The 26,106-nt window shown below is 29.4% G+C and overlaps 4 protein-coding genes across 8 annotated transcripts in view; 2 read left to right on the forward strand and 2 right to left on the reverse strand.

Annotated features, from left to right (window-relative positions):
• The window catches only part of LOC409956, a 52,725-nt gene extending 40,353 nt beyond the window's left edge, over positions 1-12,372 (forward strand). For both annotated transcript variants that reach the window (XM_393447.7, XM_006558992.3), the window contains 2 exons: positions 8,464-8,791; positions 10,013-12,372. In XM_393447.7, the coding sequence (XP_393447.2) occupies positions 8,464-8,791; positions 10,013-10,144 (460 nt within the window). In that variant the 3' untranslated portion in view covers positions 10,145-12,372. The remainder of the gene's footprint in view (positions 1-8,463; positions 8,792-10,012) is intronic.
• Positions 12,373-14,799: 2,427 nt separating this feature from the next.
• Positions 14,800-18,160, forward strand: LOC100577771. Of its 2 annotated transcripts, none has more exons than XM_006558991.3 (3): positions 14,800-15,666; positions 17,176-17,459; positions 17,530-18,160. In XM_006558991.3, exons 1-3 carry the CDS (start codon positions 15,517-15,519, stop codon positions 17,711-17,713), a joined length of 618 nt encoding a protein of 205 aa, XP_006559054.1. In that variant the 5' UTR covers positions 14,800-15,516; the 3' UTR covers positions 17,714-18,160. The 2 variants fall into 2 exon arrangements, with proteins under 2 accessions (XP_006559054.1, XP_003249415.1); XM_003249367.4 differs by lacking the exon at positions 14,800-15,666 and adding an exon at positions 15,685-16,648.
• Positions 18,161-18,472: 312 nt separating this feature from the next.
• Positions 18,473-21,726, reverse strand: LOC409534. Of its 2 annotated transcripts, XM_016914926.2 has the most exons (8): positions 21,340-21,726; positions 20,399-20,616; positions 19,911-20,153; positions 19,528-19,785; positions 19,237-19,444; positions 19,055-19,140; positions 18,810-18,961; positions 18,473-18,739 (listed from the first exon to the last, which is right to left on the reverse strand). In XM_016914926.2, the coding sequence occupies exons 1-8, from the start codon at positions 21,512-21,514 to the stop codon at positions 18,502-18,504; spliced, it is 1,578 nt and encodes a 525-aa protein (XP_016770415.2). In that variant the 5' UTR covers positions 21,515-21,726; the 3' UTR covers positions 18,473-18,501. The 2 variants fall into 2 exon arrangements, with proteins under 2 accessions (XP_016770415.2, XP_016770414.2); XM_016914925.2 differs by having other exon boundaries at positions 19,055-19,444; positions 21,340-21,725.
• Positions 21,727-23,446: 1,720 nt separating this feature from the next.
• On the reverse strand, positions 23,447-24,652 carry LOC100302106 (uncharacterized). 2 transcript variants are annotated; one of them, NM_001161788.1, is given in 2 exon segments: positions 23,447-24,086; positions 24,441-24,652. In NM_001161788.1, a coding segment is annotated over 1 exon segment (186 nt). In that variant the 5' UTR covers positions 24,015-24,086; positions 24,441-24,652; the 3' UTR covers positions 23,447-23,828.
• Positions 24,653-26,106: the final 1,454 nt, after the last annotated feature.

Genomic DNA, 26,106 nt, shown 5'->3' on the forward strand with positions numbered 1-26,106 from the left:
TTTTCTTTTCAACGTTGCGTATGTATATGTATAAAATAACCTTGAAGGAACGTAGAAACGTTTCTCAAAAGATCCGTGAAAATTATCGCGATCGTACGTTACGTCGGAAAAACATACGTCTCGCGTGTACGATCGTGATTCGCCCGTAATAATTTTAAAATTCTTTCCAGAAGAATCTTTGTGTTGTCGCGAATTTATATCTTTTGAAAATAAAATAGAATAACATTCTATCTTTTATAGATAAAAACTTTTAAAATGAATTTCTTCGCGTGATTTAGAACTAGGAAGCGAGGTACAGGGCCGCGCATAGTTTCGAATAGTCGTAAGCTTCAGGAAAATCTCAGGAAGCGAAAACTTGAAAATAGAAACGAAGTATGCACGATGCATAGCGACGCGCCTCTCCGTGGATACCAAAGATAGAAACTAAAGAGAAATAAAAAAGAAAACTACTCCTAGAAACTATGACCTATTACGAATTTATTATGAAAAACGATATCATAATAATTTCTCGAAGTTACGAAAGGGGAAAAGTCAAGGCGATTACCGTCCGATGGAAAGGTCCATTCTTATATCCTGTTCTATAACTTGGAATCGAACGTTCCAAATTTTGTAATTTCTCTCGTAAAGTAACCGCGCTAGGAATAAACCGGAACCAGTTCTCTTCGTCGCGTACAATGTTGGCACGCAATTTTATGAAATAGGTGATGCAAATTGAATGGAATAACAAGCCGGTGGTGCTCTATCGCCAAGTCGACGATAGGTTAAGGGAATCAATTGGTACATCGCGTTAGTGTCGCGACAAACACACTGGCCTACATGTCTGTTTATCGGCGGCTCGTTCACGGCCCGTATTTAACCATCCCCCTTCGCATTCTTCAGCTGAATTTCCCTGGTCCCTCGCGACTACAGACGAGACGACGCAGTCGCGGAAAAGGCGACCGCAGCCTTACGGCGATGGCGCAGTTGTACGCACCCAATGCATCCCTCGTCATCGTTGATACACCCTTTCACACACACATATACAAATTAATCTTTTTTTTTTTTTTTTTGCATTTTCATTGTAGAAATAATATTTTGGTGTATATGGATTGTTCTGGCAGCCTTTTGTACAAGTTTAAAAGTTTCAAGTTTCAAGTATTTCTTCCGTATGATCTTTCAAAATTCTTTTAACACCGTTAATTTAAATCGTGAAGCTAATAAGTTATAACCTTGAATATCTTATTTGATAGGAGGAAAAATTTATAAAGAATATATAAAGTCATGTGAAGATTATCTTTATTCTTTAAATGAGATAATTTTTAATGAATTAATATATCGATTTTTCTTATAAAAAAAATTATTAATTCTTCAACTTCGATTAAAGATTGGTGGGTTTAAGAAATATTTAAGTAAAATAAAAAATATCTTTTATACTAAGAGCTTTTTGTTAAAAAAGTTTTTGTTTTTTATTCTTATTGCTTATTTTTTATAAAGACGTGCTATATCGATCAATGCATTAAAAATAATAAAAAAATAAAATTGACCTTCATATGACCTTCTGTATATTCTATATATACAGAAAATAGCTATTAATATCGAATCATGCCCTTCTCTTTATTTACCATTAAATTTTTATTCGAAACGTTTTTTAATATTATATATTAAAAATAAGTGATATTTCAGCTAATTTATTTTGTTCATCTTGCGTACATTAATTTAACCTTTAACTTATTTTTTTCTTTTTTTTCGCATTTACAATCCACACATTGTCCAATAATTCGATATTTTACGATAATTGGAAAATTCATTTATAATTTCCAGCTTTTTATCTCTTGATTTTTCCCCGATAGAATCTTTGTTTATGAGCAAATACTTTAGAAATGTCATATATTTGAATCAAAATTTCGAGCATCTTTGTCAAATCTTTTCTTTCCAAAATTCTTTCTTCGCATGTCGTTTAAATAGGTTTCTACCTTATTAACAATTATCGCAATCAGGGCGATGATGTAGAAGATATGAATAGTGAAAGAGAAAAGTTCAGACAATGATTAAACGAGAGCTCGTTATCAGGAAAACAGTGTTTAAGTAAATGAAAGTCGTTATTAAAAGAACATTACATCGAACGTGTAAAAATTTATTATTGCTGAGATATAACAGATTTCACTATTGATCGCAAGATCGGTTGAAGGCCTTGCCAATAAAAAAGGGAGATTCATTTTTAATAATTTTTCTAACGATATATTTCATATAATTAAAATTGAACTAATTGGGTGCAGCTATCAATAAAAAATAATTTATATACAAATTTTGTTCAATATGAATTCAATTATTGTTACTGTTTTTGCTATCTAATGATACCATTGGTCGATTAAGAAGAACAATTAATAAATTTGAAATTCGATTTTTCAAAAAGTAAAGATTTATTACAATTTTAAATTATTTTTTTTTTTTTGATATCAGTTCAAGCAAGTTTCACTCTTAATTTTCCTAAAGTTGTTGCAAATGGATCTGTCTGTCCCCCCACTTGTTTCAAAGTTCTCAATTGTGCTAAGGTGAAACTCATTATCCATTGATCGTGTTTTCACGTAAACGTGTCATTGGATCAAAAATATATCCACACGAGAGACTATAAACACAGAAGTAAATAAATTTATAATTTACGCGAAGTAAGATCAATTCAACAAATTCCATTACAAAATCCATTACAATAAACGTGGTTGCCTTAAAAATTCTAAAAGTCGACGATTATCGTGTTCTTATAATTAATTTAAATTTATTAAATTGGGACAAAGAAAGGTGTAAAAATAATCAAGGGGACGTTTTATTTCTCGTTTAACTTGCTCGTATTAATTTAATTTTTATTAATTCAAGCTTCGATTGATTTTGTTAGTTTGTTAGTTTTGGATAATTTGGAACCATCTCTCCCGCGTGAGACAGATGCGGCAGTGGGCCACTGGTGGCTAGTAGAGAACAGTGAGAATTCCGCGACTAGCCATGACCTATATACCCACCCTCGTCGCGTCACTATTGGCCAACCCCCATTGCTGGTGAGAATCACTAGGCGCTCGAGTACGAGAGGGAGTAGGACGCGTGATTATAAAAATTGCTATAAAAATCGTTTCTTGCAATAATACGCGATGAATATTTTACGGAGTGGGAAAGAAACTTTTTTTTATCCAACAGGGATTTTTACTTCTCGATATAGCTCGATTAAAGTTTACGTTTAACGAATATGAAAAAGAAAAACAAAAACGAATGAGAAAGAGGATCGAGATATAAAATGCTGTAAAGAATATATATATATATGTATCGTCGGTGAGTTAATAATGTAAGGATAGTATTTTTTTTTTTTAAGATGATTGAAGTTTTTACGAATTTATAAGATTGACGCGATACGAATAATTGTATTTGCGCGCGCTTATTGAATGGTAAATTCGTTTCCTTCTTTATCCGTCGAATAAGTGAATGTAAGTAAGTCGCGTTTGAATTTGTTTTGACCAGAGGAACTTTGCAAATATTGTTCGTATTTAAAAAAAAAATGAAAAAGTAAATAAATAAATAAAAAATTTATTGGTATTAGTATTGTCTTACTTGATATTTAATCTCGGATCGGGTTACATTGTTCGTGCGTCGAGTTTCGTGACGTGTCAAGGGTAGCTTCTGCAAGTGGTAGAGATAAATTTTTTTTTTTGCAATTACGTTGTAAACTGATTCCATAGTTATAGAATATTTGTCTATAATGTCTTCCTTGATTAAAATAATTTTTTTCTATAAATTATTTATATAGAATTTCAAACATAATTAAGAAATTTAAATTTAGATTATTCTTTTTTCGAGAAGAATGGTAGATAAAAAAATAATATAACTTCTTTAGATTTCTAGTAGATGTAATATTTTAACTGAGAAGGAAGGAGTGGTTGAGAACGTCGTAACAGGAAGGTCGTAACACTCGTTAATCAGGATCGTGAAAATGTCATTGCTCGAAATAACGAATTCGTCTAAGCAAATTGCTTCCAACGTGACGTTCAACTATAAAATTTCTAAAACTTCAATCCGGAACAATTCTTTTCTCGAATTTCTTCGTATCGCGTTTATCCTAAAAAAAAAAATTTTTTTTCGAAACTTTTGTTGAAAGTAAAAAAAGAAAATATATTATAAATAATTTTCTGAGAATTTTTTTACGAAAAAAAAAATAATATCGATTTAAAATTTTTCGATTTGCAAGTCTCGAAGAAACTTTCCTTCCAAAAAAACACTTTTAGAGATCTGTAGAAATTCCCTAGGGATTCCTAGGGAAAGTTTGGAAGAATTCTAGAAAGATGCGAAATGCGCTTGACGATAAAAACTAAAGTTGTCGAAAGTATTTCTCACGAGTAGAGTGTATTGCGTTTCTGAAAACAACTTTCGCTCTCAACACAGTAATAAAAATAAACTCTCGAGAGTTTTATTGTCAAGTATATTCACATTCTTTGGCATAAGTTAAAAAACAATTATAAGAGTCTCATTGGGATACGAATATACGTTTGAGAGTAAAACTCTCCCAGAGAGTTATCGTTTTTATTCAACTGAATATCGACGATCATCTCGAAGATGTGAAATTAATTCGTTAATTCAGACCGGTCGGTAACAATTACACGGGATAGCACTTGTAGCTGAAATTAATTTTTCTCGGCGGGGAAAAAAAAAAAGAAAAAATATCGTTCTCTTTACGTAGGAAAATATCGATAGGGTATATTTAACTTGGAGCATCGAACTCATCGTTATTTATAACATCAGAAGGCAAAGATATCGAAGCAATTATTTCACCTGATGAAAAATGATCAAAAGATAAAAAAGGGTATTTTTAAGCTCTGTTGGTAACTGTGTTCATCGTGTAATTAATTTATATCGCGAATAATATTTTAGCAATGAAATTTTAAAAATTCCAATTTAATTAATTACTTCTCTTGCATAGTAACTAAAATTTTTAATAATAAAGTAACATTTTAAGTACGAATTAAGTAAATTTCTAAATTTTTATTACCCTCCGTTTGACGTAAAATTATGGAATGACTTAAATTCTCTTTTTAATAATAGAAAAAAAATTTTATTTCATTTATTCTACTCAAAGTAAAATTTTATGTAAGAAAAGTTTATAACCTATAAATTGTAATAACTTGTTAAAATAGTTACCGATATTACTACTACTTGATAAACACCGCGCGAGAGGATCCAGATCGTGTACAGAATAACTTGGTTATCTCGTACCATTTGGTGAGAATTGACTAGTCTGGAAGCCATATGTACTCGACATACGGTTATAAACAGAATCGGATCGATGCCAGTCGCATTCACCTCTTCACGTCAGTTGCACAATTAATTGCCCACGGATAATAAAAAAAAAATCTGTTGCTATCGTCCGCCCATTGAAGCTTGGTTTAATTTTCCGTCGTGTTTCGCTTTGGAAGAAAAAAAAATCCACTATAATTTTTGCTTGTCGCAAACGAATTGACTAACAACAAGAAAAAACGAGAGAAACATATCTCTCTCTCTCTCACACACACACACACGACATATATCACGAAACGGGATAAACTCCTTGTTGATAGTGTTAAGGACAGACGGGGACAGATGGCGACAGACAACATGGGAATTAGAGTAAATAGGTCGAGGACATTGGGAGAAATAGGTCAACTTCGATTGAAACGGATCGATAAAGCGCTTACGCGTTTCATTATAATCGTCGTCGAAACAAATCTAAGGATTCTCCATCCTTGTTTCCCATTCGAGCGGAAGAAAAATAACAACATCGATTATCCGAACGATTTTCGTACGTGGTGACACACTTCGTGCTGTTTTTTTAGTTTTTTTTTTTTCCTTCTTCTTTTTTCAAGAGGCATCGTACCAGAGTTTATTCTGAGATCGAGTTCCAGTTGTTTGCAACATCGGAACGGCCATTCCTCACGGTCTAAAAATGCTCGAGCAGGGTTGCGATTTAGTTGGAAAATTTGCATCGTCCGTCCATCCATCCGAACTTTCTTGACCCAGTATTCCGTTCGTTAAATAACTTTAGCCGGTAAATATGCATCGTGTGTCCGCGAGACACGTGAAAATGTTACCTTTCAATATTTCTTTGTCGATAAGGTAGGGATGATTTTAGCAAGAGAGGGCCCAAGCATTTGAAGAAACTTGCATCGCGTCATATCGTTATCGTTGTAAAATTTTACGACGAGAATAACTTCGTATACATATAAAAAGAGAATATAACGAATAAATATTGTATATCGTGAAAGTAGTTCGAAATAATAATATTGCGTCAATGAGTTCCGTGACAAACGGAGAAAGAGAAAAGGAGGGGATAGGATCGGGGTGGGGAAAATCGTACGTGGGAGAGAAAGATAGTAGTTGTTGCAATGGATCTCCCGCCACGATTCCGCTTAAAAATAAAATCTTACGCCGATATATTATTCGAGTTGGTTGATGCGAAATCACAGGAAAGCACTTTCGGTGAGACAGATTCGAGGAAATATAATTTCGATCGTTGTCGACGAGTATAACATTTGAGAGACCGACCAAAAGAAATGGACAATTACGTCATAATCGATGCGATGTCCAGGTGTAAAAGTGGCTGCTTCGCGAGACATAGCGCGGGAGGGAATTAAGGCAGAATTAATCCCTCGGATCTTTGGACTTGTCCGATGTTGATATCGTACGACGTGGATTCGCGAGCGCGGGCAAAATGACGACCACCCACGGAGGCCACGTGTATTACGTGATCAAGGTGCCTAAAGAAACGGATGGCAATGAAAGGTAATCATCGTCTTGAAAACAAACGAGCTCTCCGCTCATAATTCTAACTTGCCGATCTTTTAACCTATGCTGCCTTTTAACGCAATTGAAATTAATTAATTGACGAGACAATTATTTTTATTACGTTGGATTCTGCGATATCGATCGACTCTCAATCTGCAAGAAAGATGTAAAGAAATAAAATATTGCATACATTGAGGAAATTTTTAAAGAAAATGAGCTTACCGTGATTCATTGGTTGAGATTTGGAAAATATAAGAGGGTGCAGATACTCGATATTTAAAATTAGGGCAAGTACGAAAAAATTAGATGGATTCAGGATTAGAGAGAGTCGAAAATCGCTGGTTACGAGGATTTGAATGAAAATTCAGGCCGATTCCATCCAATTTCATAAATCTGTAAGCGTTTAGTAATTAAATGTATCGTCGAATAATATTTGTTATTTATCAATTTAAATGTTAAATTAATTTTAAGCTTAATTTTTATTATATAAAAACAAAAATTTAATTTTTTATGATAAATTAATTGAATGAGAAAAAAATATTTTTCTTTTTGTAAAAATATCGCTATATTTGCAGCATACCAATGATAATTCAAAAATAAAATGATACATTTCTTGTAATTCGGCCAATTTTTCATTGTTTTCAATCGAAAATTTTCCATTCTTTTTCGAAATTTCATTTTGGTTTAAAATTTATCTTGCGATTCAGTAACAAATAAAAATTGCTTTAGATTTATAAAATTAATTTTAAAAATATTTCGGTATTATTATTTACATACATATACGTAATAAAAGTAGATACGAAAAAATATTTGAATATTAATTTTAATATTTTAAAAAAAAACAAAATATTTTGTATCATTAATGAGTTATGAAAAATAAAAATTTTTTAACACAATTTTTTCTTACGTAGGCTGTTTTTCATTTAAGATGGTGAAACTCTCCGAGTGAATGCAATGGAATGCAATCTAAGATTAATCGCAGCTGGGAAAGCGAAAGAATCGACACTTTATTTCACAATAACGAATTGTTGGCCATATTCCAATAATTTCCGACAATTCTACCAATTTTCTTATCGAATAACCGTCTATTTATTTTACTCTTTCATTTCTTCGTTCTTCATCGTACCATTATTTGTCCTCCATTTTCTTTCCTTTTAACAATCACATTTTGCGTAAATTCACATTTGATATAAATGTGCAATTAAAATTTTTTTTCTTGAAAAAAATCATTTCATTTGATGTTCAAAACAGCTTTTATTTGATATGTTAAATGAATGTACGAGTTCAAAGAAGAAAAGATTGTTAATTGGTAATAAATTGCGAATACTTTCCAACAATTCTCGAGAACGATTCACATGTTCGTTACACGTGCAACGCTAATAGAGGTTAGGAATATAAATTATAATTAGGTGCAATCCGATATCGTGGTCAATGTTACGGTTAAATGGCAATCATAATTAAACTTAATTCAACTTACACATGCACTGAAGATAATAGAGAAAAATAACGAACGAATTATTCACTTGTTATAAAACAACGAGTAAAACACTTCCATCACGTGACTAAAAATTTTAGGTATCTACTTTACCATCGGTAAAATGATTAGCGAAACGGAGAGAGCGCCGAGTGAAATTTCATATCTTGAACCTAATTTAGAAGATGAAGATTTAACAGGGAAAAATTCATTTCCAGCACGGATAGTGGTTGGGATAATCCATTCAGACCAGACGGTGACCTTTCGAGGGAAGCTGACGAGATAGTGGAATTGATAAAAGGTGGAAAACCTATCACTCCGACGCCTGGCCAGACAGCTCCACCATTGCCGGGATGCGATACTACCGACAACGCGCAAACTACTGTTGATCACGATTCCAGTTCCAGTCCCTTGCTAAAATCCTCCGCGAATTCTACGAATCGACACGCGAATTCTTCGCCGAAACCTGGGCAGGAGAATGGAAACGCCCATGGAACTCCGATGAAAGCTGCAACCGCGAATAGTCAGCAGCCTGTCAACGATAAGGTAACTAACCTTTTCACTTTTCTTCATTTCATGCGGTTTGATTAATTAACTCATATACTCACGTAAAATATATGTTTGCAAATTACTTAAATTATCTAATTATCATTGATTTAAAATAAAGTTTACAAGTTAATGACTTGTAATACAATTTTCGTCCGATAATATTGACTATAGCAAAAATAACTATAAAAACTCACTATAAAAACTCACTATAAAAACTCACCATTCCATAATATAGGGATTTCATGATACATTGTTGCTTGATGTGCCAACCATGTAATCCGATATAATTCCATATAATTCTAAAATCAAATAACCATAAAATTTTTTTTTAAATGAAATTATGCAATATATTTGTGATCAAAATAAGATCAAAATGTGATATTTATGCATGACAATAATATTTTTTATGTATTAAACGAGTAACGAAATTTAAAGTATCCGAAAATATATCTAGTTATTCACAGATATTATATTGATAGGTTATATATCTAGAAACGGATTTCTAAAAATTATCCGATTTCGATTCATTTCTTTTCTACTGCATCAAGCGTGAGAAACAGAAGTGAAACAGAATATGTAAGAATATATTAACAATCAATTCAGGTAATAATTTTTTACTTAATATTTATTCGTTTAATTTCTATTAAAATATACGAAATGAAATATTTAAAAAATAATTATTCAAAATTAATATAAATTATAATTGAACTTAATATCTTTTGTATTTGTAAAATAAAAATAAAAAATTCCATCAAATTCATTTTACGATGATAAGTAAGTATACGTAAAATTTATATTTCTCTTATTTCGCTAATTTAATTTACCAGTTATTAAAACATACCTATGCGAGTCGTAAATAACACACTGGTTCTACTTCAAACCAGCAGTTCTAAGAATCGATGGGAATAGTTCTTCATCAAATAAACGAACAAATTCGTATTCGCATGTCCAAACACTACTGTAAATATAAATTACAAATTATATCACGTTTGATCTTATTTCGATCGAGAAAATTTTTCATTGATAAAATATTCCTCTTATTCACTTATTATTAACACATTTCTGATCTTTTGCTTGCTTATCATTGTTGGATAAATGCAAGAATCTTTTACAGTTGCAAAATAATTAACCAATTGTTTAATTGATTATTTTTAATTAATTCAATGATCAATCTTATATATTTAAAGAAACGTTAACAAAATATTATTAATTACGCAGGTTGTCACATCGTCGAGAGCAGCTACCGTTGAAGTCGCTAGAATGACAGCGCAGGGACCAGGCGACGCTTCGCAGGTCGAACACGTCACCTTAAAGAAGAAGCCTAAATGTAAATGTTGTCTTCTGCAGTAATGAAAAGAAAGTAAAAGAAACTGTCGCGTGAATGACTCTCCGATGATTCTCCGGGATGATTCTCCGCCGTTGAAAGAGAAAATGCATCGCAAATGCATTTTTGGTCGCCGATAAATGTAAATGGCTCATGTTTCTCGAAAAAAAAAAAAAGAAGAAGAAAAAAAAAAGAAGTATGATCGTTACCACGAGTGCTGCTGATAAAACGTTATAACTTTCTCCAGTTGTATCCAGAAATGAATTTCGTGGAGGGAAACGGAAAACGACGTGTCCACGAGGGGGAAAACGAATTTTCAAGAATCGTTCTATTAGGGAACGCGAATCGGCCCTTGTCGATTGAAACCGAAGCTGTTGGAAAGAGTGAAGATTTTTACAAACAATGGTTGATGAACGGATGAAAAGAGAATTCCGATATATCGGTTGGAACGACGATGATATCGAGTGCGAATTGACACTGGAAGATACCTGAATGAATGAGCGTAAAAGCACCGAGCCTCTTGATAGCCTTTCAGAAAGAGACAGTGGAGTGTCTATAAAAGACTATATAAAAGAAGAGAATAAAAAAAAATTATATATATATATATATATATACACATACACACTCACACACACACATAAAACTATATTGTAGATACAGAAATGGTAGTTATATAGCTTATATGCTTTTACTATTGTGGTTAATTACTTGTCAAAATTATCGTGATTTCGAGGATGTGTTTGCGCATCGTTTGTGCGTGAAACTGCGAGACGCGAGCGTGAAAGAAAGAAAGAAAGAAAAAGAAAGTCGTCGCAGTTGCACGGAAATGTTTAAAAAAAAAAAAAAACTTATCGAGTTACAGAACAGCTATTTACTTCGTTGGACATCGATATAATATGTCGTATAGATTCATAGACTCGTTTTTACTAAAGGAAGAAAAAAAAAGGAAAAAAAAAGAAAAAAAAAAACTCAGAACTTCTATATAGGCAAAAATCTTTTACGAAATTTTTTAACATCGCGTTTAGAACGTGCGCTGTTAAAAGCTGTACGATAAAAAAATGATAGATGATATAGAGAAGCGCAACTCTGATGAAAAGAAGAAAGTTGTCAAGTTGGCCATTTTTTTTTTTTTCCCTCTTGGCTAAGTATAAAAAATACACGCGTAGAATTTTCTCCCTTTTCGAGGGAGAGAAGTACCGTCTATCGTACTGCTTTACTTTGGCACACAGATTTCCTTTTGTTTCATTGCTATTGTTTTGTCTACACCTCGCATTGAAAAAACGCAAACCTCTCGAGAGAAAAAAAGAAAAAAAAAAAAGAAGAAAACTCTTATTAAATTAAAGCGAGCTGGCGCTCGCCAGTCCAAACGCGTGAGTAACTAATTCAGGATCGTCAAATAAATGAAATGTGTAAATATCGTGATATTTTTTGAACAAAAAGTGTGATTGTCGGCGATCCGAAAAGTGCGAGAACGCGTTAACGTTCTATTATATGGACAAACGTATTCGACGACAGCTTGCTCTCCGCATTCTATTCTAGTTTTTCGATTATTCGCAGCGATATAAGTTAAATTGTACATCAAGAAAACTCGTGACGATAACTCGTGAAACGGCAGAGCGTGTGTGCTATTCCTTTCTCGAGATATTTTTATTTTTCTTTAACGATCATGCACGTGTTTACAAATTATTTATTTATTTTTTATCGGTGTGTTTTTATTTCGACGCAACCTTTCGTCGCTTCATTCGTTTTGTTTTACTTGTATTAGCATGTATTTACGCGTATTTCAAAACGAAATCTTTTTAACGATATATAAATCTAAAGAGATACGATATTAAAATAAAATAAAATACCGAAAAAAAGACGCGAAACGTGTATTATACGTATATAGAAACGTTTTGGTGTTTCTTGGAAGGAAAAAACCGTTGATCGGTTCTGTGCATACTCGTTATGTAAGGAACGAGAAAAGAAAAGAAAAAAAAAAAAGTTGAATCATGTTTTTTCACTGCACGAGAAGAACTGTTCGCTTCGTGAATCGTTCCTTGTACAGAAAGAGAGGGCGCAACAGTTCGCGCCCTCTATCGAGGATTGCTTGGTCGCATTAATGGCTGTAATGTGTGTGCGTGATGCGTGTCTGCGCGAGTGCCTGTATTTTTTAATATACATATCCGCATATTTTTTCTAGATTGCCGGAATAAAAGATATTTATAAAAAATTTCTCTGCGATATTTGGTAAAGGAGGATGGAATAAAGAACAGAAGAAGGAACAACGTCGATATCAGATAAATTAAGATTTCCTTTATTTTTCATTCGTTATACACTGTTGCAATTTGTAGGTTATACAGAGTGTAATATAAAACTGTAAGTAAGTAAGTAAGAAGATCCTGAATAATTTACTCGCGTCCTCGCAAATTGTAAATCGAAGATTACAGTACCAGTAAGAAAACCTGAAATGAAAGAAAAAAAATAATTAAAAAATAATACGTGTTTATCCCTGAAAAAACATACATACGTACATACATACATATATATATTTATGCATTTACACTCGCGTGTACACATTCACGCACACGCATATAAAACAATGTGGAAATACATTGAAACAATCCTGAAAACCTTTCCGTGAATTCTGCTCTGATTCGTGTTTTTTCAAACTAATAATATATCAAATCTACATGAATATTCAAACTTTACACTGGTAACTTTTTGAACTGCAATAGTTTTGACGCACGTTTCGAGTATAATTTTTCTCAATTCACGAACAATTGATTATTTGCGAAATAAAATAAATATTTTATAAATGCAAAACTGACGGACGGATATTATTGCAAATGTTTCCGATACATCGTGAAATCGATATATGAGCAATTTAATCTGATTCAAAATATTCGTGTATTAATTTTTTGTTTTTTTTTCAAAAATTAATATTTAATCGGAAAAATCTTACAAATACACGATGATTACAAATTGCGTTAAAAAATCAAAAATAAAAAAAATTTTATTACCGCATTAACCTCGCCAATAAGATTTTTCGAGTTTTGACTTTTGACACTCTTCCTCGTTCACTCACTTTCTTTTCCTACGCTCGGGAAAAGACGTAAACAAATTCCGATCAAGTCATATCAGAAATAAGAATCAATAATTGAATAATTACAAATTTCTGCAGTTATAAAATATTTAATATAAATTATTCATTTGAATTGATATTTAGAGAAAAGATTTTTTATAAAAATACAAACATCGTTATCATCGAAGGAATAATGAAACTATCTACTGCCTTAATTCCTAATTAATTATATAATTTTCTCGACTTAGAATTCCGATAAAAAAAGAAACGTCAATTTCTCGTTATCGCGTCAAAACTATTCAATTTTAATGAATACTCTTTTTATGTAAAAAGTATACCTATACATGAATTCTCTATTAAGCTAATTTGAAGAAACATTTCGGTGTTTAAAAACTGGTGAAAATTCGAGCGAACGAAATACGAGGGAAGAATGCAACGGATTCGAAATTTAAATGTAATGCTTTTTGGTTTCATCGAGTATCAAAGTACATATATATATATATTTTGTATCGAGAGAGAGAAATCGAGTGTTTGATCATATACGATATGAGATATACATAATGCCGGTGAAAAGGTGCTGAGCAATGAAGATTTAAAATTATTATTTTGCTAAGTGAGGATGTGTGTACGTGTGTGTACGCGGGACAGAGATATCCTCGCAATACAAAACACAAGTTGAGAATAATTCGTATACACACGTACGGTATGTTGTAGAAGTAAGATATCGTCGAAGTTTGTCCATTAAGCGCCTCAGTAGAGGACGTTTTTTTCAATATGTAAAAAGTACTACACAACATTGGATTCAGAGCTCAACCGACGCGTTGAAAGTCATACATAAAATTTATCTTCCTATTGCAGTAATAATTTAAAAAAAGAAAATCATAAGTGTAATTTTTAAAATTAATAATTGTTCATGAAAATTTTATTTTCTTCGCGATAAATCATTTCAAAGATCTTGTCTTGACAAATGACTCGCATATATCATGGAATAGAAAGTCGAGTTAATAATTCGTACGTATTTCCATTTCATGGCAAGTATTAAATATTAAGGTATGAATTTTGAAATTTTACCATCGAGCTCTGAACCTGTTATCGATGGTACTTTATAGATATTAAAAAAAATAGCCTAAATCTAAATAATGAATGTATATATATATATATATATATATATATCTTCTGAGGTGATTTTTTTCGGCGAGATTATTTTCAATCGATCGAAGATAGAGAAGTCGAAAGAGTCGAGCAAATCGTCGAATAAGCGCGAGAAAACGTTACGAACGAATCGAATCCACCGAAAACTCTTTAAAACGTCTGTTCCCCATGCAAAATGTTAATTTTGCTGAGCTTACAGGTATTGAGCGAATATTAAATGTCTTGTTAAGAAAAAAAAAAAAAAAAAAACGAAAGAACAGAGTAGAAAAAAGTCTCGAGAAAAATCAAAAAACCCACCACTTGCTTCCTTTCTACATTTTTTTTTTTCTTTTTTCAACTCGAAAAGATTACGGATAAAGGGATACGGTTTGCACGAGTATCTTCCTCCAAATATAATTTTTAACCTGTACATACTTTGTTTATTTACAATATTTAAGAAGCATAATGCTGATCGATTTCAATAATTAGTGACAAAAAAAATAAAACTCTAAAAATCGTCTTACTAAAACTCTATATAAAACGAGTTGTCAAGTTGCTCGAAATTTAATTGTTAATTCCCTCGTTGTATTATATGTTTTTCACTTAAATCGAACAGATAACTATCGTCAAAAATCAACTATATATATGAAAGGATTGCTGGAAAAGTCAAATGTAAATCGCGAAAGATAAATCTGTCGCATCGTGGAAAGTCGACTTACGTACGATAAGTAGGAAATTACATGATAGCATGGATGCGCATCAGTATTTTTAAATACAGAGTCCTTTCTCTCTCTCTCTCTCTTTCTATCTCTATCTCTATAAATGATAGACCCTTCTCTCTCCCTCTCTCCATAAATGATAGACCCTTTTCTCTTTCTTTCTCTCTCTTGGTAGCGAGACAGCCGTTCGAATTATGAAATCGTTACATCGTGTGAACGACTGATGCAGAAACGTGCAGCCATCGAACATCCTCCAACATCGGAACGTTCTCAAAGGTACATTGGTTCAAACTGGAGAAAAACTTTAAATGCTTACACTTTCAAACAGGGTAACCTGGGGCCATTCACCAACGATCGCACAACTACGAAAGGACAACGACCCTTCCTTCCACATCTTTCGTTTTGTCGTTCAAAGTTGGAAGAACGACGATCCAGTTAAAGATCAGTCGGCCGATCAAGGGAGGCAAGATTCAGGTCGAGCTCGATGATCTCTGAATCCGGATTTCAACCCCGGAGATCAAAAGATCGAGATCGAGATCGTGAAAAAAAAAAAAAGAAATCGTCGCATCCAACTACTACCGGGCATACACACGGGAATGCGAATGGGTTTGGTGCGAAAGGACGGAATAAAAGGGTAAAATGTCAGCGCGACTATATATATATATATATATATATATATTACTACTACCTATGAAAGAGCAAACGTATCCTATTAGCGATTTAGAGATCGTATTGTTTTGCCCGTGTGCCCTTAAAAGAACGAAATCTCATCCATCGTAACGACGTTGGCCTTTGAATCGCGTGCCAAACGGATGGCGATAAATCCAACCGGTCGAGAGAAACGAATACGTGAGCGCACATGTCTCTCGAGAGTAATTCATCGGGAACGGTGATCGCTCCATGTTTATCCTAAGAGACATACACTACAATGTAGTGGTGTGTTCATTCTGCCTTAATGTGAGATTCTTTTTGTCCCACCTTAAAAAAAAATTCTTCGATACGTTACATAACACGAAGGAAAGAGAACGATTTAAATTGTCGAGTCGATTCGATTTAATTTTTCGAATACTCTTAAATTTTAACTCGTCTTTTATTTTATTTGATCATCTATTTATTGTAAATTAAATAATTCTCGTGTATTTTATCGCTTGTGAACTCTCTTTGTGATTTATCAAAAATTTAAGAGTATATTCTTTGTTTGGAAAATGGAAAAAAAAAATTAGAAATTGGAATTATCAATATAATTTAATTCAAAACTTGAAAAATAAGATATTACATAAATTTTTATGATATACTTTACGATTCGAAAGATAATATCATTAGGAAAAAAAGAAATGAGACCTAGATCGTTCAAGGAATGAACACAAGATTTGTGATCTTCGCGACTTCTGTGACAATCGATGATCAGAGAGGAGGGGGGGAAAAAAGCATCGTCCTTGCATAGAGCTAGTATCGGGTATATAAAAGCTGGTAAAGTGAAGGAACGCAGATGTTAGTGGTTTCTAAAATCCACCGATATCGTCGCGAGTGCTACGAGGGATGCCATTTAAAGTGTTAGCGAGAGTGATTGATCTATGGTGATGATGACCACTTGGAAAATTGTGCCTCAGTCGCTGGTATGTTTCCAATTCAAAATAATTCCATAGCTTCGAAATTTGAAATTGTATTACAACAAGCTTCCCTCCTATATGAATACGCGCGTTCTATGTAATTATACATATAATTCATGATCAAGATAACAAGTTTGAGACATTCGTTTACTTTTACATGAAGCGAGATAAATAAAATTTAATAAGAAAGATCATGTCTTTAATCAAAAGATGTTGTAATCATTGGATTCGAGTCGATCAAATGAATTAAATATAAAGTGTATTTTCGATACGATGAAGAGGATAACAAATTATAAGGTCGTACCGTTCGTTCTCGTCGGTGATCATCGGTCATCGTTAATTGCTTAATGTCGGAATCATCGCTTCAGGCAATTAATTACTTATTTCGTATAGAAGAGAAACGATTAAAGTGTACACGTACGATCATCTGAAAAGAAATATCTGTATTACTGTGATTTGTGTAATACGCGCTCATTATTTTCTGTTTTTCTTAATCATTTCTTACTAATCATCTTTGTAAATGGATTCTTCAGATTTTCTGGCTAATGATTCTTGGCACGTGGCACTGCACCGGTGAAAAGTTATCTCCCGATCAAAAAGCACCTCTGTTCGCTCGAGGTTCTGGTGGATTGATCTTGAATACACCCTTCGAGGACAATAAAGCCAGGAATCGTCCGATTTCAAATGTAAATGCGCCGGTGGACAACGTGCAAAAAGAGGAAACGGAAATGCTGAAATTAGTGGACGGTGAACTAGTGCGAACTGTAAAAGGAAGCTTCTCATATAAAAGCCCCGAAGGTCTTCCCATTTCTGTTAAGTGAGCAACAATTTCTTTGTCCTTATCTTTTTTTAATAAAATTTTTTTCTTACTTTGTATATCTTTCAAGATACGAGGCCGATGAAAATGGAAATAGAGCCAGCTTTAAGTTTGGTACAGGCGTCGCAAATGGTGATAATCGTTCTTCCTCTAGTTCTAAATCAGAAAATGGACGTGGAGATAAAAATGGTCGTAGTTCGTATCTACCACCAACGAAAAAAGATGTTGATAGAAGCTATTTACCACCACAATAGAATTATTATTAGCTTCTTCCGATTATACTTCTAATTCAGCTTTCAATGCTTTAATATTTTGGATAAAAATATTTTTTGTTGATCTTATATTTCAAAAAGTAAATTTTGAATTATAAATTTTTTCTCACAATTCAACATCATGATCTCTTTTAACAAAAATTTTATCGATATTTCATATTCACACTTCTTAATTATTTTACATAATTTATCGGTCAACGCAATAACCTAGATGCTTTTAAAGTAAGTCAGTGATCCCATTATGATCATCTTAGAATCAATTAACTTTCAGAAAGATCATTGATCATTAATGCATTACTCGAATATTATCTTTCTATCATAGAAAATATTTTCTATTTGAGTAATCGCAAAGTAGTTAGCAAGTATTAATGCATTATTGAATATATTAAATTTTTATAAACTAAGAAATAAAATATATTTTTTCACAGATTCTTGGATTACAATTTAATATAATCCTATTATTGATTACCCACCCATTTATAGTAATCTTTCAATTTATATTAATACATACATATACACATATCCTAAAACCTATCTATATGAATTTTTGATTATATTTTTATTTATATATCTTTTTCTTTTTCTGTTAAATATGAACCTAAAAATAGTTTTTTTTTTTTTTTTACTTAATCATATAATATTCGTGAAAACACGATTGACGTATTAGTTTTCGTTTGTACTTTAAATCGTAAAAAATATTTATTTTTACGAAGGTTGATGTTTTTACAAAGAAACAAAATATCTAATAGATATGATGATTTGATTAATATTCATCTTTCAGAACCACGATAAGTGGTATAGCCAAATGGACTCAGAAGCACCGGTATATGATAATGTCCAGCAGGATTTTTTACGTCAAAAACAATTTCGATAAACGGATACATGGTTTCTATTCTCCTTAATGTAAAATACTTATCAACATCAAAATGAATTTTATAACGTCCTGCTGTGAAATTAACTTTCATATTATCCACTAAATCTACGCATCGACCATTTGGACTTGTATTACTGAAATAAAAAGATATTGATTTTATATTGATGAAATAAATACAAAAAATATTTGATTCATATGTTATACCTTTCATTTAAAAAAGTCCATCTTCCATCCATTAATTTATAAAGGCTAACCTGCAAACCTCCAATTGGTAAACCTTTACTTGTATCTACGACGTGAGTAGAAATACGAGGTTTTTTAACCGTAGGAGATTTAATAGTTTTTAAAAGTACATGCTAGAACAAATATAATATTTGTAAAAGGTATAAAATTGATAAAAAAAAAAAAAAAAACTTGTTATTAATTTACAATTACAAAAACCGACATACTTTTTTCGGACTTTGATAACTAGTACTTGCTACAGCTAGTTGATCCTTGGTTATTTGAACGCCTTTGGCGTCCTCTGCTTGATTAGCTGCAATTGCAGTTTTCTTATCAGCCATTACCAACGTAGGAAATTTACCCTTTAATTTACTCAGTACATACTGAGTACCAGGCTGGAATGTACCACCTGTTAAAGTTAAAGTTTTGCCACCCGATGTTAAAGTAATCGTTTTATTTTGTGCAGGTGCAATAGGAATTGTATTCACAGGTTGAAGTACACCAATTGTATTAGTAGTAGATGCAACCGAAGAATTAATTTGGTAAGCTGTACCTAAAATAGGCAATGGACATGCCATCATTATTCCCGAATCTCCTTGCTGTTTACATTCATCTTGCTAAAATATCAATATTTTATTAAAATTTTTTATTCAATATTCACTTATAATATATTTTTTATGTCGTTATATGTAATATTTACCAATAATTTTGCAGATTTTCTGTCTAATTTACCATCATTTCGCCGAATTGTTCTTCCATTTTCACGTGATTCCTTTGGTGATTCTTTATTAGAATCTTCTGTATCAGGAAGAATCGATACGACTTGCATTTCTGGATTACTTTGATCTTCTGATTCTACAACCATTTCCATTTGTACAGTTTCATGATTATCTGTTTCTTCTAGATATTCACTTTGCATATGATCCATAGCCTCAGTCAAAGAATCCTCACAATTTTCCTATCAATATAATTAATTATTAATATAATTATTAATAAAATTAATATAATTAATATATATCATTAATATATATAATAATATATATTATTAAAATAAACTTTAAGAAAAATTATATAATTACTCACCACTCTTTCTATTTTAATTTTTTTTATAGAATGTTTAACATCTTCTTCATCAGAAGGCATTTGTAAATGTGATACATCTTCTTCTTCTTCCTCTTCTTCTTCATCTTCAATTTCACCCCCAACATCTTCATTTGGATCTTTGATTTGTGCTTCATCCAATTCATCATCTGTTTCTAATCTCTCGACAACATATTCCACTTCATCTTCATTTTCTTCTATTTCAGTTTGAGTATGTTCTATAGCCTAATGTTTCAATTGATTTCTATTAAAATATTTCTTAATACAATATCTACTTATATAAATATACAAATATGTATATATAATATATATTTATAATATATATTTTTTATAATATCTTATATGTATTTAATAAATAGAAAATTATTTACTTAATTATTTATTTTAACTTATAATTAATTTATAATTAATAATTTAAAATATATTAATATAATTAATATATTAATATTAATATAATTAAAAATATAAACCTCAATTTCTTCAACTTCTTCTATTTCAACCTCTTCTCCTATATTTGCTTTTCGGGCTGCAGCCTTCTTTTTTTCTTCCGCTTCGTGTAATAGAGCTGCACGTTGATGTTTCATCGTACATGTATGTTTTAACAAAGACAGTCGATGTGCATGAAGATTTTTCTTGCAATACATACAATAGGCACGTGTTGGTTGAAATGGTACGGATGTCAACCATCCTACGATAAAATATCATATCAAGTATTTTTTTCTTATTTCTTAAATATTATTTTTTCTTTTAAAAGATCGCGATACAATTTCCCATGCAATGTGTAGTTTCACTAAACACACTTTAACCGTATGGTAACATCGATTTGAAGATTGACTTAACCAGTAGTATTTTTACTGGTAACTTATTAACGCTAGTGACATGATACATACACAACAGTATTCAGTAATCATGCTGTATACTGATGAATAATCTACTAAATTTTCTTATCTCTATAAAAAGTTTCACATTCAAAATTATTTAAATGTAAATATTAAATCATAGATTTAAAATATTTAAATACAATTAATTATTTCACAATTGTTTATTTTGTATAAAAATAGATGTATATTCGAAATAATAAATAATAATCATGTGCAATTTTAAATTTTAATGAAGAAACAAAGTATCAGAATGTCATGTCTAAATGGAAATGCTAAAATTGAAAAATATATCCAACAGTTCTTGGTGTAATGAAGAAAAATCAAATATATGTGAGAATCGTTTACTCTCTAAAAATAATTTGTTAATCAAAGTTGATGCTGGTTAAAGCCGTGACGAAACGAAGTTGAAACGATTATTATGTATGCATGTATCCAGCATGGCACATATACAGCACATTATAGAAATGAGTATTTTTCTTATTCGATAGTGAGCTATTTTAAAACAAGCAATAAATAATAACAGGGAGTACCTTTAAAATCAGGCATTTGTTCCCATTCTTTACGATATCGTTGCGTATAGACACGCGTCTTGGCATGGCTGATTTTTCCTGTTGGAGTAAGACGCTGACCAGTCGTCGTTAGAAGATTGGTATGTAACACATTCTCGCTGGTCGTAATCATTGTTGGTTGCCTCTTCTTCTCCATTCCTTTCGAATCAAGACCAATTCGAAATCGCCCGGATCTCAAAATACCCAAAATCGTAACACGAAATCACTAAATAGTTTTTTCCACGATGAAAGGGAGAGGGGGCACACGGTAAGCACCGAGATCCTCGCCTAGCCTAGTATCCAAGTTAACTCCCTAGCAATGGCGGACAGCTGCAACGCCGCAACGATGCAAACTTCTAACCCCCTCTGCTCTTCATCGTTCTGCTGCCAACGACGCAACTTACACTGCCGTATAAAACGTTACTTGCACCCCATTCTATATTCTTTTTTTTTCATTTATATAAAAATAGGATTTGATAATATTTCATATATTTCAATGATTGTTTGAAACAAGGATTCAAATTATGTTTTTCCTTATTAATATATTATACACATTTATAAAATTAAAATTATTTCTGAAAATATTTATTATTATAAAATTGGTATTTATATTAATTAAAATATTAATGTTCAATTAAATTAATTTTATTAACAAAAAATGAAATATTCGCATGTATAATCATTTATTTTATTTATTCAAAACAATAATTGTAATAATTATATATGTATGTCAATTATTATTATTTATTTATTTTTTAATTAATTGTATACTAATTTTTTCAATATGTATTTTCATTAATTATGTTATTCAATATATAATTCAATATTTATAATCATGTTCAATTTTACATTTTTATGTAGCATATTTTACTATTTACGATACTGTTTTCAGTAAGATTTACGAAACTATTGGTCAAATCGATATGCGTGCGCACATCAATGTATATTCCATATTAGGCGGGAAAGATATTAATTGATTATATGTTAAAAAAACATAAATTTTCATTTAAAAATTAACTATAAAATATTTTTCATACATTAATTATATAAATTATATGTTCTAGACTCAAATAATATAAGAATAAATAAGAAATAATTTTATATGAAGTTTACACTCTAAAGCGACATCTAGATGGCCCTGAATTAATGAATTAATATTAGCGCCTCCTATATAATGAACGTATATTGAAAATATCTAAATTAAGGAAAACCTTTAATATAATATAAATTATGAAATTTTCAAAAGTATATAAATATTTTTCTAATTTTTATCTACTTTATTTTATTTTTTTATTTTTTATTTAATATTATTATAAATAGATATTAATTTTCATTAAAAGTAGCTATATGAAATATAACTATAATATATTTTTAAAAATATTAAAAACTATAAAACTTTTTTTAATTTTTTATTAATTTTATTTCTATACGAGATATAATTAAAGTAAATATATATTATATTAATCAAAATTTAGTGAGTTTCACATTAGTGAAATTTGATATGCATTTAATGTGTATATAATGAAAACTAATTATTATTATAATTACTTATGTAATAAAATAATTATATTTTATTGAAAATGAAATATATATGTATTGTGAAATATATATTCATTTTTTTAATGTATCATTAAAGTACAAATTTTTGTTGAAAAAAGAAGTTATTTTTACATTTTTGTTAAGATAAAATAAAATACAAAAATTTAATTTAATTATATGAATATATAATGTATAAGTTAAATATTTATTAATTTATTATCATATATTTAATTATAATATAATAAATAAAATGTAATAATAAATTAAAATAAAATAAATAAAAATATGCTAAAAAATATTATTGACTATAATATAATAAATATATGAAAATATAAATTATAAATTTGAAATATCATCTAAAAATAAATAATCAAAATTTACATTTACATATAATAACAATGAAGCATTTTAAAAATTATAATATCACATTATCTCTAATGTTGATAATATATATTTTATATAAATTTTATATAAATTTAATTTGGAATTATATAAAATATAAGAATTTAGAAAAATTTATTAAAAATTTAAAAATTAAATCAATTTCTTAGAATAAAAAATCCATAGATTTATTCATGATAATTTAGAATATCAAAATACCATAACATACAAAATTACAATAAAAATTACTTAAGAAATAAAAACATTTATTACTTAAGAAATAATAATATTTTGTTAATGCAATATTTCAATATGTTGTATATTAATTATCTCATAAAAACAGATTTATTTATTTCATGTATCACATATATTTTTTTAAGCAATATTTTTTTTATTTCATTATCTTAAAAGAAAATTAATGATTTATATAATTGATACATTACTACATGTTACATTATTACTACTTTATTATTCTTTTATTATTAATTTACAATAAACTTTTACTACATTTTTTAAAGTTTAAAGTTTTTTTAGGAAATATAATTAACATATTATGGCCAAGACGGAGGCTCTCCAGGTTTTAATTCTCTTCCATATAAAGCTGATTTATCACGATAAGTTGTCATTGTTAAATCAGAAGCATAATTATATAAATGGCGTGTCAAAATATATACACCAATAAGTCCAACAACAGTCAAACTATATTGTGTTACAAGTGAATTTTTTAGGAATGCCATTTTAATTTTCTAATTCATATTTTAATTTTTTCTGTTCACTAAGTTTTTTCCAATTTCGAGTACGTTTAAGATCTAAAATAATAAGACTAGTAGTGAGAATAGGAAAAGCAGTTACAACCCAGTAACGTTTAATAATACGAAAAATGTCCATCCAGCTAAAAAACAAACATTAAAAATATATTTTAACATTATTTTAACATTATTTTAAGATTTAGATGTATGATATAATCATCAATTTATAATTTAATTTATAATTTATTATTAAAATATATTTAAATATAAAAACTATAAATACTATTCTATTTAATTCTATTTAAATACATACTATTCAAAAAAAATGATTGATTTATTGAATTATAACATATCGAATACTATTTCATTTTTCTACGTATTAGATATGACATAATTATATACAATATGGCTTACTTGCGTTTAATTTTTGTTTTGTTAAGAGATCATTAATAATAATAAATAACAAAATTGATATATTATTTTTCAGATTAATTTATAATCACAATAATATAACAATGGAGTAAATAAAATTTTTAGATAGGTATTTATATTTGATTAATACATCAAAGTTAAAATTTTGAGATTTTAGCTACACACTCGTCCTCATTGTGATACAAACATAGAATAACTGAAATATAGAAGAGAAACTTCATGTTATTTCACATTATATAATTGACATAGCTTGTATAAAAAATTTAAAATTTTATTATATTATTATAAAAAATTTAAAATTTTATTATATTATTATAAAAAATTTTTATATAAAAGATATAATTTTAAAAAAGAAAGAATGAAAATATTCAATTGATCTATTATTTTGTTGTGATCAGTAGCCAATAGCATATAAAAACAAAAAGATAAAATAATAAAGAATAGAAAAAATAGAAAAAGAATAGAGATAAGAGAGATGAGAATTAACAATCAACAAATGAAATTATATTTTTTCATGTCAAAAACAATTTTTTAATAATACTCATGAAATGTAACTAATCATTAATTTTTATTTTATTTATTCTAACATTAAAAATATAAGTTCTTCAATATGAAAATATTAAATCATTTGAATGAACTTTAAGCTTGATCTATCAAAGCTCAACAATTATCAAAGATCATTATTATTATTATTATATACATATGTTGCAATGTTGCTATGATTTGCAAAAAAAGTCGTTTATTATATAAAATTCATTTGATTTAATGCACAATTTATTTTCGCGATTAGTGAATTATTATACATCGTTCATATTTTCATGATCTCATAATCAAGTGCATATGATTTTATACATACTAATGAATTCAGTAATAGACGACGACTTGATAAGTAAATATTTACATAAAATATATTGATTTTGATTGCTCATAATAGAAGAATTAAAAAAATTATTAAAAAATGTATCGCAAAATGATTCTTATAAAAGATAAATATATATATATATGTATATATATATATAATCTTTTATATCTTTATATTATATCTTTCTATATAATATATATATATATATAAAATGATTAAAAAAAAATAGCATCTATAATAGGTAAATATGCAAATAATAAATATTTTATAAATAAAAATAAATATATAAAATTTCATAAAAATTCTTGTTTTCAAAATTTTTAAAAAAATTTCATATACTATTTCCTATTGAATTACATTTTTCTGATAAAATAGAGAAAAACTTCTTTATTATTAAATTATTTAATTAAATAAAAATTTCTATCTAAAATTCCTATAAAAATTTTATATGCAGTCAAATTACATTCTTTTAATACAAAGTTAAAAATTTGAATAAAAATTTAAAAAATCTAAGAATTTTTGCAAAAATTTTGCATGCCATCTTTTGTCAATATATTCTCCTAATACAAAATTAAAATTTTTGACATAGAAAAATATAATTCGACAATAATAATGTTAAATTTTTTTCAGGAATTCAGGAGTAGAAGTTTTTATTCAAATTTTTAATTTTATATTAAGAGAATATAATTTTAGAAATGATAGAACAAAAAGTTTTTTTGAAGTATTTATTGAATTTATACTTATTTTTTACATATTTACTTATACTAAATCGTATTTTTAAAAAAG

The sequence above is a fragment of the Apis mellifera genome, linkage group LG11 (assembly GCF_003254395.2).
Source record: "Apis mellifera strain DH4 linkage group LG11, Amel_HAv3.1, whole genome shotgun sequence".
Classification (NCBI taxonomy): domain Eukaryota; kingdom Metazoa; phylum Arthropoda; class Insecta; order Hymenoptera; family Apidae; genus Apis; species Apis mellifera.